General features: G+C 35.2%; 1 protein-coding gene across 3 annotated transcripts in view; it reads right to left on the reverse strand.

Annotated features, from left to right (window-relative positions):
* Positions 1-17,068, reverse strand: part of STAG1 (stromal antigen 1) — a 541,662-nt gene that overhangs the window by 182,781 nt on the left and 341,813 nt on the right. For all 3 annotated transcript variants that reach the window (XM_021071121.1, XM_021071122.1, XM_021071123.1), the window contains one exon: positions 9,505-9,581. In XM_021071121.1, the coding sequence (XP_020926780.1) occupies positions 9,505-9,581 (77 nt within the window). The remainder of the gene's footprint in view (positions 1-9,504; positions 9,582-17,068) is intronic.

A 17,068-nucleotide genomic window follows, 5' to 3' on the forward strand; every position in this document is an offset into this window, starting at 1 on the left:
GATTCATTGGCCATCACCTTAAACAAGTGATCAATCTTAGCATCACAAACCTGACATTATGAGCTATCTACTAAGACACAATATGAAGTACACAGCATCACCTATTAAATTATCTTGGCAAAAAAATGTAAATGTAATCTAATGACATCATTAGATCTAACTTTCAGTTACAAAATTCCGAAGATAAAGGAATAAGTTAAATAATACCATGGTGGGTGTATCAGATAAATAAAAATGTGAGCTATTTTTTTTTAAAGACAACTAGGTTGTCATCTAAAATGTCATGTGAACAACGACAAAAAAAAGTGGGGAATTATTTTATATTTTAAAAAAGTCCTGAGAACACAATAATTAAATTCAGTATACAAATCAGTGTGCTTTAGTTGCACTGGTTTCTTTGTTGTCTAATAACTTAGGAATGTTTTACCTAGGCATCATTTTCCCTTGCTGTTTTTGCTTCCCCCAAATATATGGATGGTTGATCTATCCCCTCCCCTTCAAGTCTTTACATAAGATCACATTCTTAGAGGGTTTATCTGATCATCTTAATTAAAATAATCCTTCCCCTCCCAATTTCTGTGCTCTTCTCTGCTTTATTTTTCTGTTTAGCATTTACTATCATTTGTCATACTATAATAGTCTGCCTATATATGTTATTTGTTAGCTTTTCTCCCCAACAAGAATGTAAATTCCATGATGGCTGGTTTATTCAGTGCTATTTCCTCCAAGCTGGGAATGGTTAACAGGCACTCAAATACTTCTTGGTCAAATAAACGAACCACCACAAAAGTGATACTGTCAAAATGGGCCTAAAATAACAGTAAACATATCCAAATGATCCCTATAGATATTTTTTCCTTAATCATAAGTTTTGACCACTTGTGTTTCCTTAGCCACAAAGAGAAAAAAGGAAAATATGTGAAGTCAAAGAAGAAATGGGATTGCTAATATCATTCCTTTTAAATATGTCCTGCTCTCCAAATTGACATCAATTAGTTAAATAAAATGCTACCAAATGTCTGGCCTCTACTCTCATCCGTGTATCTACACAAACATTTCATGAGGAGTGGAAAATGATCTATTAATAGGTTTATAAGGAAAAAAATGCTTATAAAATTCAAGATATTGATTATGTCGAAGAAGAAGCACTGGGATGGGAGAGTAGACGAGCGCACTGGTATTTTAGTAGTTTCGGTGATATGTGCCAGGGATCAGGTACCACAGCTGCAGGAATGCCAGATCCTTAATCCAATGTGCCACAAAGGAGCTTCCTGCTTCCTTTCTTTAATACTCTGTTTAACTTCCTCAACTTGGAGCAGTCTCCAAAGTGTTACAGATGACAAAAACTGGTGTATTGCAAGAAAATATTAGTATTTCTCTATTTTTATCTAAGAATTAAATTAGTAGAAATATTTAATACACAGAATAAGCATGGTATGACCTAACTAGGTCCATATTTAAAACTGATTTGTGTCGCAGATGGTATCTGAGGTATCCCAGGAGAATAAGAAGAGTTCAATATTCTAAGGGATTAGAAATGGAACTCTTCTCTGGTTTGTTCATTTTGTACGTTATTTATGATGACTGTAATGGATTTATGATTTATACTGCTTATTTTAAACTCTTCATAAAATGCAAATGCACAGATTTCTCAAGAAAACAGACACGTACACAAAAATTTGAATATGTAATGACTAAGCACTGACATTTCTTGCACAAGTTCCACTCAGACTACTATGAAAGTTAAAACCAAGATGACAAATACTATCTGATAAGAAAATGACCTAGTAGGATGTGCATTTCATTCTATAAATATGCATATGCTAAACAATACTGAATAAACGAGGACTACACACTCAGCCTACTGGCTACCAAGGATGAAAGGGAAAAAGAAAAACCTTTATTTTCATTCATAAGATGTCTAGGAAACAGACTTAGTTCAGAACTAATAAAGTCTGCAACAATTACCAGGCAACTACTTCTTAAGCACTTTCCCTACAAGGTAAGAACTCTGTAATTAGCATTGTGAGAAAAAGTGTGGGAAAGAGGAAGACAAGGAGAGAATAACTTTATATATATAATTAGCCTTATCATAGGTTTTCACTAATACGAGTATAGGCTGAAAAATGTTTTATTGATGAGATGTATAATCAAAAAATTTACAGACTTTAATTTGAGACCAGAGCTTTTCTCTACTATATTTTGTCATCATTTTACATTTTCTGTTTGTATATTATTTAACCATTTTTATATTTCTTAATATTAATCCTTTGATTAATAAATGCTCAAATGAATAAGCACATGGAAAGTTCTGTACTGAAGTTTATACAAATTCACATTATTGGTATAATTAGAAATGAGAAGAGAAAAAAGCTGCAGGATAAGTTGTTATCATTATAGAAGAGCACAGTATACACAATCCCTATTTATAATTGTGAGCAAAGCAATACAAAATAACACATATAAGAACTAAAAGCTAAGTGAATGCAGTTGCCCCATGAACAACACAGGTCTGAACTGCATGAGTCCGCTTACATACACATTTTTTTTTTTTCAGAGCTGCACCTGTGGCATATGGAAGTTTCTAGGCCAGGGGTCAAAATGGAGCTGCAGGTGCAAGCCTGTACCACAGCTACAGCAACACCGGATCTGAGCTGCATCTGCGACCTATGCCTCAGCTTGCGACAAGGTGGGATCCTTACTCCACTAAGTGAGGCCAGGGATTGAACCCGCACCCTCACAGACACCAGGCTGTTTCTTAACCCACCAAGCCACAATGGGAACTCCACGTTTTTTTTCAATAAATATACTGGGAAAATTTTTGGAGAGTTGCAAAAATTTGAAAAGACTTGCATTCAAACCACATAACCTATATATCAAAAAAATTATAAAAATTAGGTATGTCATGAATTGCATAAAATAATGTAGATACTATTAATTTTATCACTAATTAAATATACATAAATTATAAAAAGTTAAAACGTATCAAAACTTACCCATACAAACACTTACAGACTGTCACATTGGCGCCATTTGCAGTTGGGAGAAACAAATGTAAAGATGCAATAGTAAATTATAACTGCATAAAATTAACTATAGTACATACTATATTACTGTCATAATTTTATAACAACTTCCTGTTGCTATTTAGTATCTGCTTAAAATGCTGTGTGACACTAATCATCTCCATGTGACCAGTTCGATTCTTCAGTAAATTGTATAACTGCAGTACAAAGTGATCTTTTGCAGGTCTTGGGTATTTTTCATGTTTAATGCAATGCTGTAAACTAAGTAACAACATGGAAACCATGTGAAGTGCCACTAGTAATGCTGGAAGCAGAAAAAAGTCAAGACATTACAAGGAAAATCTGAGTTGCATGATATGTACCATTGATTGAAATCTCAGCTGTGGTTGCCCACCATTTCAAAATAAATGAACCTAGCATAAAGACCATTTTAAAAAGAAAAGGAAATTTGTGAAGTCATTATTGTAGCTGGCAGGAACTCTGTATTTTTTGTGAAAGATCTTTTTATTTCATATTGAAAATGCAGCTTTTATGTGGGTACAGGACTGCTTTAACAAAGGCATACCTACAGACTCTAATATGTGCCAAGAAAAAGGCAAAGTCATTACATTAAAAACTGGAAAATTTATTGCTAGCAATGGATGGTCTGGTAATTTTATAAACAAGGTTTGGTTTTAGAAATATTAAGATAACAGGAGAGGCAGCTTCTGACCACCAAGAGGCAGCAGATGAGTTTCCAGATGCCATTAAGAAAATAATTGAGGAGAATGATAGCTGCTTGAACAGATTTTTACTGTAGATCAAAGTATCCTATTCAAGAAAAAAACTACCACAAAGAATATTACTAGCAAGGAAGAGAAGCACCAGGACTAAAGGCAGGAAGGATCTGGCTGACCCTACTTTTTGAGCAAATGCAGTCGGGTTTATGATCAGACTGCCCTTGTGTATAAAGCTACTAACTCAACCCTTGAAGGGAAAAGATAAACATCAGTTACCAATCTTTTAGTTGTACAAAAAGAAAGCCTATACAACAAGAAAGCCTGGACAATGAAAACCCTTTTTCTTGATTGGATCCATTGTTGCTTTGTCCCTGAAGTCAGGAAGTACCTTGCCAGTGACTGAGGTTTAAAGGTCAATGCCCCTGTCTGCCCAGAACCCTATGAGTTCAACATCAAAGGTGTCAAGGTGGTCTACTTATCCCCAAACATGATGTTTCTAATTTAATCTCTAGATCAGGGAATCAAGGACCCTTAAGGCTCATTACACACAATACTGTACAGAAAGGATTATCAATGCTAATAGAGAGAACACAATGAAAGTCTGTAAGGATCATACTATTGACGATGCCATTAGTGTTACAGGAAAAATGTGAAAGCTACCAGACTCTTAGTAATAAAGTTCTATTGGAGAAAAATTTGTCCAGATGTTGTGCATGAGTTCACAGAACTTAAAACAGAGCCAGTAAAGGAAATCATGAAAGGGATTGCAGACATGGCAAAAAAAAAAAAAAAAAAAAAAAGTGGAGGGTACAGAATTTTTACATGTGAATCTTGGAGAAATTCAAGAGCTTACTAACAGACCCTATACCAAAGAATTAACAGAAGGTGACTTGATGGAGATGAGTGCTTCTGAACCAGTGTCAGACACTGTAGAAGAAGACAGAGAAGAAGCAGTGGTAGAAAACAAACTGACATTAAACAAGCTGGTAGAAGGATTCTGCTAATTCAAGGCTGCTTCTTTTATGACATGAATGCTTCTTTGACATGGGCACTGAAACTAAGGCAAACAGTGGAAGAAAGATTAGTACTGTGTAGAAGCATTTTCAGAGAAATGAAAAATCAAGTCAGACAGAAATACTGAAGTATTTCCATAGAATTACACTGAATATACCTACCTACACTTCCATCTCCTCCAACCTCTGCCCTCTGAGACAATAAGACCAATTCCTTCTCTTCCTCTGTCTATTCGATATAAAAATGATGATGAAGACCTTTATGATGTTTTCAACACTATATTTTATATTTAATACTATATTTAATACTTTATATTTCCAATACTGTACTATGAATATGACTGTAATACTGTATGCCATAAAAATTTCATAGCAATTCATTCATTAGTGTAAAGGCTAGATTACTGTGAAACAATTACATCAGTTACACTAGGCTACCATAAAGCAATCATATTGCTGGCTTCTTCGTTATCAATGAATAAAGTATATCTGTAAATAAATATGAATTACTCACATTACCTTTTCATTTGTGATATCTAGTATTAGTAATACAAAAAACATCTATCATATTTTGCATTATATAAGACAATGATGATAGAGGTACTAACAAACAATTCATCTTATAAACAGATGATATAAACTTAGTGCAAAGATAAATATAGTACTGTAGGTGTACTCTCCCTTTTTTACGATTTTCTTAATAAAATTTTTCTTTCCCTTGTTCAAGATAAGAACACAGCATATAACACACATCAAATACAAAATATGTGTTAACTGACTGTCAATGCTATTGGTAAGGTTTCTAGTCAACAGTAGGTTATCAGTAGTTAAGTTTTGGGGGACTCAAAAGTTATATGAGGATTTTCGATTATGGGGAGGATGCAGGGAGGGAAGATCAGAGTCCATAACACTCATGTTGCTCAAAGGTCAGCTGAATATTAAATGTGTTGCAAAGATTTCCCTACACAGGTGTCACACTTAAATATTTGAAAACTATACAAGCTGACCTTTGGAAAATACATCTAAGAATTTATATATGGAGATCTGATTCTAATAATTTGAGGAAGAAATACTACTACATTCTACATTACTTCCCAGCAACTGACTCCCAACAGAAACCAAGTATATCTATGACTCTGAACAACTACAGGCTGCTCTGGGAATTAATGTATTTCTAAATTGGGTTGATACTACAATTACAAAGCACTTCTGTCTGGGTGCAGATTTGTAGGGCCTTAAAAAAAAAAAAAGGTTATCTGAGAGTTTCCTGCTGGCCTATCAAGTTAAGGATGTGGTGATGTCACTGCTGTGGCACAGGTTTGATCCCTGGTCTGGGAACTTCAGCATACTGTGGGCACAGCCAAGAAAAAACGTTACCTAATAACGGGGTTATAAGCAGTTTGTAGTAGTAAGGAATAGTAGCTATGGTACATTACTTTTTCAGGCAGTTAGATACTCTTGGATCATTTTATCTAAACTTAAAACACTTTCAATCAAAATGACTTCTAAGTCATTTCACCTTTACTTTTCTTTATAATACAATATGTTCATTCACTTAACAGAATTATTATCATTATTATTATTATTGGTCTTTTCTAGGGCCTCACCTATGGCATATGGAGGTTCCCAGGCTAGGAGTCTAATGGGAGCTGTAGCCGTTGGTCTACGCCAGAGCCACAGCAATGCCAGATATGAGCCACATCTTCGACCTACACCACAGCTCATGGCAATGCCAGATCCTTAACCCACTGAGCAAGGCTAGGGATCGAACCTGCAACCTCATGGTTCCTAGTCGGATTCGTTAACCACTGAGCCATGACAGGAACTCCCATTTAACAGCATTTTAATGGCTACTCCATGTGAACTACGCATTTTTCTAGGATCTTGGGATCTAATGTTTCTTATTATCAGATATTTCAGAAGTTTATCACAAAATATGATTTATCAAAACTAACCTCCTTCTACTCCCAGGAGACTAAATGACCTACATGGTCTTTTGAAGAAAAAAAAAAAAACAACCTAATAAAATAATGTACATTTAACAATAAGCAAACATTTAAATGCAGTTTCTTGAGTATACAGAGTAGCAAAAGATCAGTATCTTACTAAAGTGATTGAAGACAAAATAGATAGTCTTAGAAGACATCTAACTTTCTTTTATTTAAGGGCCATAGCCATGGCATTTAGAAGTTCCCAGGCTAGAGGTCGAATCAGAGTTTTAGCTGCTGGCCTATGCCATAGTCACAGCAACATGGGACCCGAGCTATGTCTGCAACCTACATCACAGCTTGCAGCAACACTGGATCCTTAACCCACTGAGCGAGGCCAGGGATTGAACCAGCATCCTCATGGATACTAGTCAGGTTCTTAACCTGCTAAGCCACAACAGGAACTCCAGAAGATACCTAATTCTTTAAAATGAATACATTCTAGTAATAATCAAAACTGTGTTAGATATACTGTTAAAAAAAAAAAAAGAATAATGGTTTTTAAAAGTCTTCTTTGATTAGGTCAATAACCTCAAATATTGGGATAAAATATTTAGGAATACAAAATAAATGCCTTTTGAATAATTTCATTTGCTATAGTTATCACTTTTGGTAACACTTTATTATTTTGATAATATTCACAGGATCGTTTCTTCGGTATACAATGAGCTTCGTTTTGCTGAATTCCTCATTTTCCTCTAGTTTTCTAAAAATCTTACTATGAAGCAATGATTTCCTATTCATTATGCATTTTCACAGTGAATTCATACTTGTTTTCCCTTCATTTTATTCTCATATATGAATATTTTTATAACTAAATCTTGCTTTCTCTTATTTCCTTTAGAGTAATGTTCTCAATAGTTGTTATACATTAGAATCACCTGGTGAGCTTTTGCAACATCCTATGCTCAGGTCACACGCCTTACAAATTAAATCAAGGTGTCTGGGGGATATGGAAGGGAGCCAGGTATCAGTATAACCATGTGATATCAACGTAAAACAATATTTAGGAACTACTGTCTTAAATTCTTAATAATCATTTTATCATACGATAGTGCCTTGAAGGTCTAAGATGTATACTACTTTTTAATCTATGATCTGAATCAGCTGTATTGCAAGCCTAGCGTAGTAGTATAGTAGCTGGTGAGTAAACCTACTACTTGCACCTTAATCTGGTTTTGCTACTTTCTATTTGCCATGTAAAAACTCAAATAGTAACAAAATATGTATTTTTCAGTGAAAAACAGTCCCAAAGAAATGTTTCAGAATCCAAGAGTTTTTGAATTTTAGAAGTTAATACCTTATATTCCATCATACCCCAACAGAATCTGGGGCAGCTCCCTGTAATAAGGAACATTAATATTTAACAGCCAGACATGTAGATATTCACAATGATTGGGATAAATAAAAACTGTAAATAGCCTCATGTCATTTGAGTCCAGGTTTTGGAGTTTCAGGGTTTTACAAGAAATTAAGAAAAACGATTGTGGAATATTTGCTTAGAAGACAATTTAAAGTCACCCCTTTCTCCCATAAAATGTGACTATATACACAGTCTGAAAGTCACTAGTAGAATATTTCTACAAATATGTACATGAAAATGTTTTGGCATTGCTGCTAGAGTTAAGGTGAACAGCTGAAGAGAAAGACATACATCGAGCAACCTGTGTTTGAGTATTTATTTTACCATGTGTTTATAGTACTTTTCAATTAAAAATAAATACTACTGCTATTAATAATAAAAAACCTGTGCCTATCCTACTGGAGGGAGTGGACCTAGAAGAAAACCAATCTTTGTTGTTACTATTGAAATTCAAGAAACAGGAACACCTATCAGAAAATAGAAATCTTAATTAAATCCAAGGCAGAATTTTAAAACTGGAATTAATGGTGGCCTAAAGCATGACACAAATTGAGTTCATCATAATACAATACAGAAATAAAACTGTAAAAGTATATCCAACATTTACAATCAGTGTGAAACTGACAGTCTATATTAATGAAAATGGAAAATTATGCAGAAAGAAATTATTTCTTCATGATTAATTTGTGAAGACTAGCAAAGAAAACTTGCATTCTAAATGGAAATCAGAGTATCTGAAGCAGAGTCTCCTGAATAGAAGGTCAAGTTTTACACACACACACACACACACACACACACACACACACACACTCACTCACTCTCTCACACAGAAAATGAGAAAAGGGGATGGGGTGACAATGGTGGGATTCCATGTAAAATAATTTGGAGAATTCTGTATTAAATAAAGGTAAGGAGGTTTTTCTCCATTAGAATTTCTAAGAACCTTAATTAAATAAGATAATGTGCTTTGACAATCTCTAAGATAGGTATTAACAGGCAGCCTGCTCACACTTTGTTGACTTCCAAACTTTTTTTTCTTTAAAGCATTTAATAGGACTAGCATTCCACAGAACACGAAACTGCTGGAGATATTTATAAATTCAGCAATTTTAGATGGTCTTCAAGAATGAATATCAAGAATCGACTTCTACCTCATACCATTAATTTTCTTATCCTTGTCAGCCATCAGTCAACATTCAGTGCTACTACCTCCATGCAATGAAATAAAATTTCTAAAGATGATTAATTTTGGAGTTAGTAGCATGGATTATATAAATGAGAAAATAGTATATCTTCTCTTATGCTAAACACCAAATCAAAACAAAACTTAAAATAATCAAATTCGCCATTTACAAGTATAAGCAGGCAATTTGTATAAATATTGAAATGCTATACCTCATCAAATTCTTCAGTCATTTTTCTGATGATTTCTGCATTCTGCATATTTCGAAACATCTCTATTCTCACAGTACCTGTGGAACAACAGATTTTATGGTTAATCTTTTTCTATCACATGCTAAAAACTGAATTTAAACTGATCACTGTTTGCAAAGTTCTGTATGAAAGTTTTTGGGTTTTTCTCCCTTCTTTCAAACTTCAATCTATTCTAAAGGAATACCTTGTTTAAGAATTTCAAAGTTCTTTAGACATTTAAAAAAACCTAAATATACTAAGAATTAGATAAGTATAAGAAAAAATAATGAGAGGAGTGTAACTGGAGAAGGAAAAGACAAAGACATAATAAAACAATGAATTTAAATTGTAGGGAGGGCCCTGAGGATTGACTTAAATATATACTGGTGCTATCCAGACACATAGCTGGCTGCCTTAGTTTTAAAAACATCCAAGTACAGAGAGTGTTATCTCCCTTCAAGGCTCCCTCTTATCTATTTTTTTATCATCAGAATATTCTTCTATAAATTAAAACCAAATGTCCGTTAATCTAACAACACAGTTTAGTTAAATCTCCTTCCTCCGAACATGAAAAGTTGCTCAGTAACTTCTACATAAGGATCAAAGAAAAAGTTCTCATCTCATTCTTTCATCCTACTTTTACCTTTATTTTTATCTCAAATATGGTTATGTAAATATTATCACTCTTACAATGTAAGAGCAGTTTATATAGAAAATCCATGTCAAAAAATAACACTTTAATGAAACTGAAATGAGGTTCAAAATGAACTTAGGCACAGAAAATTTTGGCCTAGTACTTAAATGAAGTTCAATTTCACCTGTATAAATGTAAAATATTCAGGTTACAAGTCACAAGAATAACACACAATAAATCAGCAAGAAAATAATCACTTTATGCCCTCTGCAAGGTTCCTGGCCAGTGATTCCCAGCTCCAATTCATGTCACAATAAGGAATATAAGGGGGCAGAGTCTCTGAAATGTATTGTACTCTTACAGGAAAGATCATGGAGCAGTAGAATAGCCACTACAAGTCAAAGTGTGATCTTAATTCAGAGTCCCAACAAAAAGTAAAATAGCACATCTGACACATTAAACTTAGTTTGACCTAATTTTTATTAAACTATAAAATGAGAAAAACAGTATCTGCCCTATCTTTTAATCAGAATCAGTTTAAATCATATATTTATTTATTTACTTTGCCTTTTAGGGCTGAACCCATGGCATATGGAAGCTACCAGGCTAGGGGTCCAATCGGAGCTGCAGCCTCTGGCCTACACCACAGCCAGATCCGAGCCACATCTGTGACCTACATCACAGCTCACAGCAACGCCGGAACTCAACCCACTGAGTGAGGTCAGGGATCAGACCTGCGTCCTCATGGATACTAGTTAAGATTCCTTTCTGCTGAGCCACCATGGAAACTCCCACATTTTATTTATTGATACATAGCTCTCATTCATTTTCAGGATGCTGAATTCATTAATTAAGTACCACCAACAGGTAGTCCCTAAACTCATGTGAAGAAATGAGACAGTCTAGGTTGGAAGGTGAGCAAAAAGGAAAAATATTTTATTTTTTAATTACTCAATGAATTTTATTACATTTATACTTGTACAAAAATCATCACAACCAAATTTTGTAGCAAGGAAAAATATTTTAGAGAGTTCTTCCCCAATATGCAGTTTCCTAAACAAAATGAGAAACTTTTTATTGTGATTTTATTTTTTTTAATGCCAAAAACAGTAATGTAGAGAGTATTTAAGTGTCGAAGACAGGTTGTTTATGCACTACAATAAGCCTCATTTTCAGAGGATTTTTAAAAATTAAATAAGAAATATGCTAAATTGATTATAAATGATCTCAAATAAAAGTAACTTTCTGTTAGATATTATTATTTTTTTCTCTTTTTGGCCACACTCACAGCAATATGGAAGTTTCTGGCCACAGGTATGACCTAAACTACACCTGTGGCAATGCTAGAGCCTTACCTTTACCCCACCACACCAAGCCAGGGATCAAACATAGGCTGCCACAAAAACAATGCCAGATTCTTAACCCACTGTGCCACAGTTGGAATTCCCTGTTAGATATTCTTAAAATTACTCACATTAAACAATACTGTTTATATTTAACCTTGTTATGAGTCATGAAATATTCTATCAATCTGAAATAGATTCTCAGAGATAAAAAGCATGTTAATTTCAGGGGTTAATTCACAATACTCTTAATAAGCACTATCACATTCCTAAGGACTAAGAAATAAGCAAAAGAGGTAAAATCAGATGTTAAAATAATTAAACATGGAAAGAATTAATGGTTCTTCTTACTGAGATGGAAAGATCTTATATTTTAAATCAAGTGTCATTACATGGTTAAATCTGTCAAATTTGTCAAAAGGCATCAATCTGTATATTCCAACTGTGTGAATTTCAATGCATCGAAATTAGAGCTTGGAAAAACTGATTTTTAAAAAATTCAAGAAAAAGGACAACACTAATCCTACTACTTCAGTAATAAGTTACACATATCACTGTTAAAATATTTCCAGTATAAATAATGCTCAGCCACTTCATTTCCACAAGTGACACAACAATTTTCACATACGGTGAAATCGTAACTATAATTTCAATAAACTAGCTATGTTAGTTCATAAAGGGAGGATCATTTCACTGCATCAATTTAATATGGTAAAGTAAAAGGCAACAGAACAGTAACTAGCATTAAAAGCAATATGAAAAAAACCACCCCATGCTTAGCATCTTTAATGTTGACTACAGGAGTTCCCGTTGTGGCTCAGTGGTTAACAAATCCGACTAGGAATCATGAGGTTCTGGGTTTGATCCCTAGCCTTGCTCAGTGGGTTGAGGATCCAGCATTGCCATGAGCTGCGGTATGGGTCGCAGAAATGGCTCGGATCCCGCGCTGCTGTGGCTCTGGCGTAGGCTGAAGGCTACAGCTCTGATTAGACCCCTAGCCTGGGAACCTCCATATGCCGTGGGAGTGGCCCCAGAAAAAGGCAAAAAAAAAAAAAAGACAAAAAAGAAATAAAATAAAATAAAAATAAAGTTGACTACAATATAAAAATAAAAATTACTAATAAAATAAAACCACATGTTTAAAAACAATTTTGAAAATGAACAGAAGATTGTTATTGAGATTTTTAAGGAAGAAATTTCTTCTACTGACACTGACTATTGCAGACAGTAGTCTATTTACTTGTTTTCCAACTATTCATTCTTCTCCAATTGGAACCAACAACTGTACTGAAACTGCTTCCTCCCATTACTGATCTCCTAGCTGCTAGATCAGTCTTTCCTTAGAAACATCCTATCTATTCTATTTAAAGCATTTGTTTATTTTATTGGTTTTTATAGCAGCCTATGTTTGCACTGTCTGATTACTTATTTTGATTTCTTTTGGTTACTTTTAGTCATTTACCTGACTAAAGCTCCATCCAAGCATTCTTCTTCATCCCTTTTTACATTTCTAACCTGGAAATGGCCCCCATCTAGCTTATCCCCTAGAAAATGGTATGGCAGAGACCACTGCTTATTGATCTTTGTATTCTTCCATGAGCCTTGAAAAAGGCCTGACATCTTAAAGCTCCTCTGTCCTACTAAGCTTTCACTAATAAAGAAAAAAATCTTTTTGTAATTCAAGACTAATACTCAAAATAAATTAAAAAGCTAATCTCAGTTCAACTTTCAATTCTTCCTTCTTAAAAATGAATATTTCTAATAGAAGATTACCCTAAATTATGAATAAAAAAGGTAAATTGAGTATTTTAAATAATTCAGATTCATGGGAATATAAATACCCAAAAATAAATAGAAAAAAAGAATAAAGATTATCTTCTACTCTCTTAAATACTAACAAGTTTATCTATAAGAATCCTAAAAGAATAACCAACCAATATATATGTATTCTATATCAAAAAATAAAAGGTTGCTTTAACAGGCCCTCCTGACAGGATTATACTTCTAATAAAGTTAAAGGAAGGACTTTCAAAATTGTCATCTTAATCTATGAATAGTTCCAGAAACAGAAGTAACATCAGAAAGCTACCATAAGTTCCTAATCAAAAAATTTTAAAAGATGAGTAAAAAATAAATTTACATATTCGTTTGCTTTGACATTGTACTTGCTGCAAAGCATCCATAAAATGACACATGTGCAAAATAATGAACGCACAAGATTATTCCCTGAAACACTGTTTGTAACGGTAGAAAAAGGGAAAAAAAACATATACTCCAAAATTAGAATCAGATTAAATACGCAAAAATGGTAATGATAATGACAATGGTGGTTGGCAGCCAACATTTTGGTGCACACCATCTGCCAGCCATCGTGGTAAGTAAGCACTTAAATTTCACAACAACTTTATTCAGAATACAATTTTTCTCCCATTTTACTGATGATAAAATTGAGGTACCTAGAGATTTAGCAATTTGTAAAAAAGGGTTTCCCAATAGCAGAACCATGGTCTATATGCAGGAAGTCTTGCTATGACAAATCACTACTCTCTTAACTGACTCAAAGTCAATGGTTTCCATGGAGATATTTTTTAAAAAGCTATCTGGAACACACCCTCACACAATGCACAAAAATAAACTAAAAATGGTTTAAAAACTTAAAACGTAAGACAAGACACCATCAAACTCCTAGAAGACAACATAGGCAAAACATTCTCTGACATCAACTTTACAAATGTTTTCTTAGGTCAGTCTCCCAAGGCAACAGAAATAAAAGCAAAATAAACCAATGGGGTGTAATCAAACTGACAAGCTTTTGCATAATAGAGGAAATCATAAAAAAAAAAACCAAAAAACAAAAAGACAACCTAGGGAAGAGGAGAAAATAGTTTCAAATGATGCAACTGACAAGGGCTTTATCTCTAAAATATACAAACAACTCACACAACTCAAAAACAAAAAAAACCAACAACCCAACTGAAAAATGTGCAGAAGACCTGAATAGACATTTCTCCAAAGAAGATATACAGATGGCCAAACAAGCACATGAAAAAATGCTCAACATCACTGATTATTAGAGAAATGCAAATCATAACTACTATGAGGTACCACCTCACACCTGTCAGAATAGCCTTCATTAATAAGTCCACAAATTACAAATGCTAGAGAGGGTGTGGAGAAAAGGGAACCCTCTTATACTGTTGGTGGGAATGTAAATTGGTACAACCACTATGGAAAACAGTATGGAGGTACCTTAGAAAACTAAATATAGAACTACCATATGACTGAGCAATCCCACTCTTGGGGATATATTCAGACCAAACTTTCCTCGAAAAAAGACACATGCACCCACACGTTCACTGCACCACCATTCACAACAGCCAAGACATGGACACAACCTAAATGTCCAAGGACAGATGAATGGATTAAGAAGATGTGGTATACATACACAAAGGAATACTACTCAGCCATAAAAAGAATAATGCCATTTGCAACAACATGGATGGAACTAGAGACTCTCATACTGAGTGAAACAGGTCAGAAAGACAAATCTGGTATCTAATATACAGCACAAATGAACCTTTCCACAGAAAAGAGAATCATGGACATGGAGAACAGATTTGTGGTTGCCAAGGGGGAGGGGGTAGGAGTGGGATGGACTGGGAATCTGGAGTTAATAAATGTAAACTATTGCCTTTGGAATGGATAAGCAATGAGATCCTGTTGTAGAGCAGTGGGAACTATATCTAGTCATTTGGGATGGAGCACCATGGAAGATAATGTGAGAAAAAGAATGTATATATACATGTGTGCATGAGTGGTCACTTTGCTGTACAGTATAAAATTGACAGAACACTGTAAAGCAATTATAATGGAAAAAATCATTTTAAAAAATAAAAAAATAAAGTTATCTATGATTGATATGAAAATATCTGTAGAGTATCCTCATACATGATAAACGAAGGGACAGGTTCCAGTTCAAGATGGCAATGTAGGAAGATCCTGAACTCACCTTTTCTCATGGACACAATGAATCTACAGTTACATATGAAAGATTTTCCTCTTACAAAAACTTAAAGGCTAGCTGAATGATGACTACACATTAGGCAAATGAGAAGAAAACCACATCAAAACAGGTAGCAGAGGCTAGCATAAAATATCACTAAATACGGTGTAAAAACAAATCCCATTTAGAGCAGAGCAAAATATAACTGAGAGGGAACTCAAATCCAGAGCTTCTCCCTGAGGAGTGAAAAGCTGAAACCCCACATCAGGCACCTTGAAGACATGCACTTGAGAGATAAGCCCCCTCAAACAACTAACTGTGAAAACCAACAGAGCTGTCATCCCGAGACCCACAAGGTGGTATAAATCTGGTACAAAGCTCTGAAAGGGCCTGCACAACTTGGACTCATCCATCTAGGGCCCAGATCAGAGGCAGCCTGACACAAACAAATTTAAAGTGAATAAAGATTACTTGCTTATTATGTTAAAACATGGCCTAAGGGCAAGCACCTAATTTAACACACTATTGGAACTCTCTCTAGGGATGAAAAGTGGAGGGAACCATCTTCACACTTTCTCTGTGCTATGCTCCAGAGCACCAATATCTCCCAGAATGGAGCCTGTACATGTGCCTGGCACCCTAATTTTTGTGGCTGCTGCCCAGGATATGATTGTTGATCACCTGGCTCTAGACAGGCCAGGGGAGCTTGCATTCCTGATCATTCAGAACTCTAATAATCAGTGAAACCCAGAATGGAGTTCATATCAATCTGTTGCCCTCATTTTTGTGACTGCTGCCAGGGTACACTTTTACTTCACCTGGCTTTGTGACCAGTAGTACTTACTTATTTTGCAGCTCTCACACGACTATAACCCATGTAGAAAGAGTTCTAAACCAGTTACCACCTCCAGAGCACAGCAAGAGGCAAAAGATCTAAGAATTCAGTCTTTCTGTGAAGAAGGCCTATTAGCTAACCATTGTGACAGTGGCACGAGGGGCAGTGTTTTATTTAAACACATCTAGGGGCTGACGTAATCCTTGTCAAAGATTCAGAGGGTGGGCACTATCTTCACACTCACCTTCTGCAGTGTTCCAGAGCACTAGTGTCTCCTGATGGGAAGCTTTACATGTATCTGGTGCCCTGTTTTTTTGTGTCTAATACCCTGGGTTTTGCAACTGGAGCCCAGGATCCCTTGATCATTTGGCTCTGGTGGCCGGAGGGCTTGAGTACTTAGGTCACATGGGACTGCAGCAACTGAACTGTGTCACACAGAGGTCATGGCACACAGGCAGCTGAAGGAAGCACATTCCCCAGTCCATGAAAGAAGACACTTTACTTGTCCTGCAGCTTCAGGTTGAGGGCCAGGCTTCAAGTTTGACACACATGTAATGGCATGTGCAGCTGCTCTCAAGGAACACAGACTGGATGTCATTTTGGTACTCTCCTTTTGCCTTGCTCCAGCTCACCATTACTTCCTAGAAAGCAGCTTATATTATGTATACACTCATCTGGAGTCCTGATACTTGCGGCTGCTGCTGAAGGTATACCCCTGTATCTCCTTGCTC

Source organism: Sus scrofa, chromosome 13, assembly GCF_000003025.6.
Source record: "Sus scrofa isolate TJ Tabasco breed Duroc chromosome 13, Sscrofa11.1, whole genome shotgun sequence".
NCBI lineage: Eukaryota > Metazoa > Chordata > Mammalia > Artiodactyla > Suidae > Sus > Sus scrofa.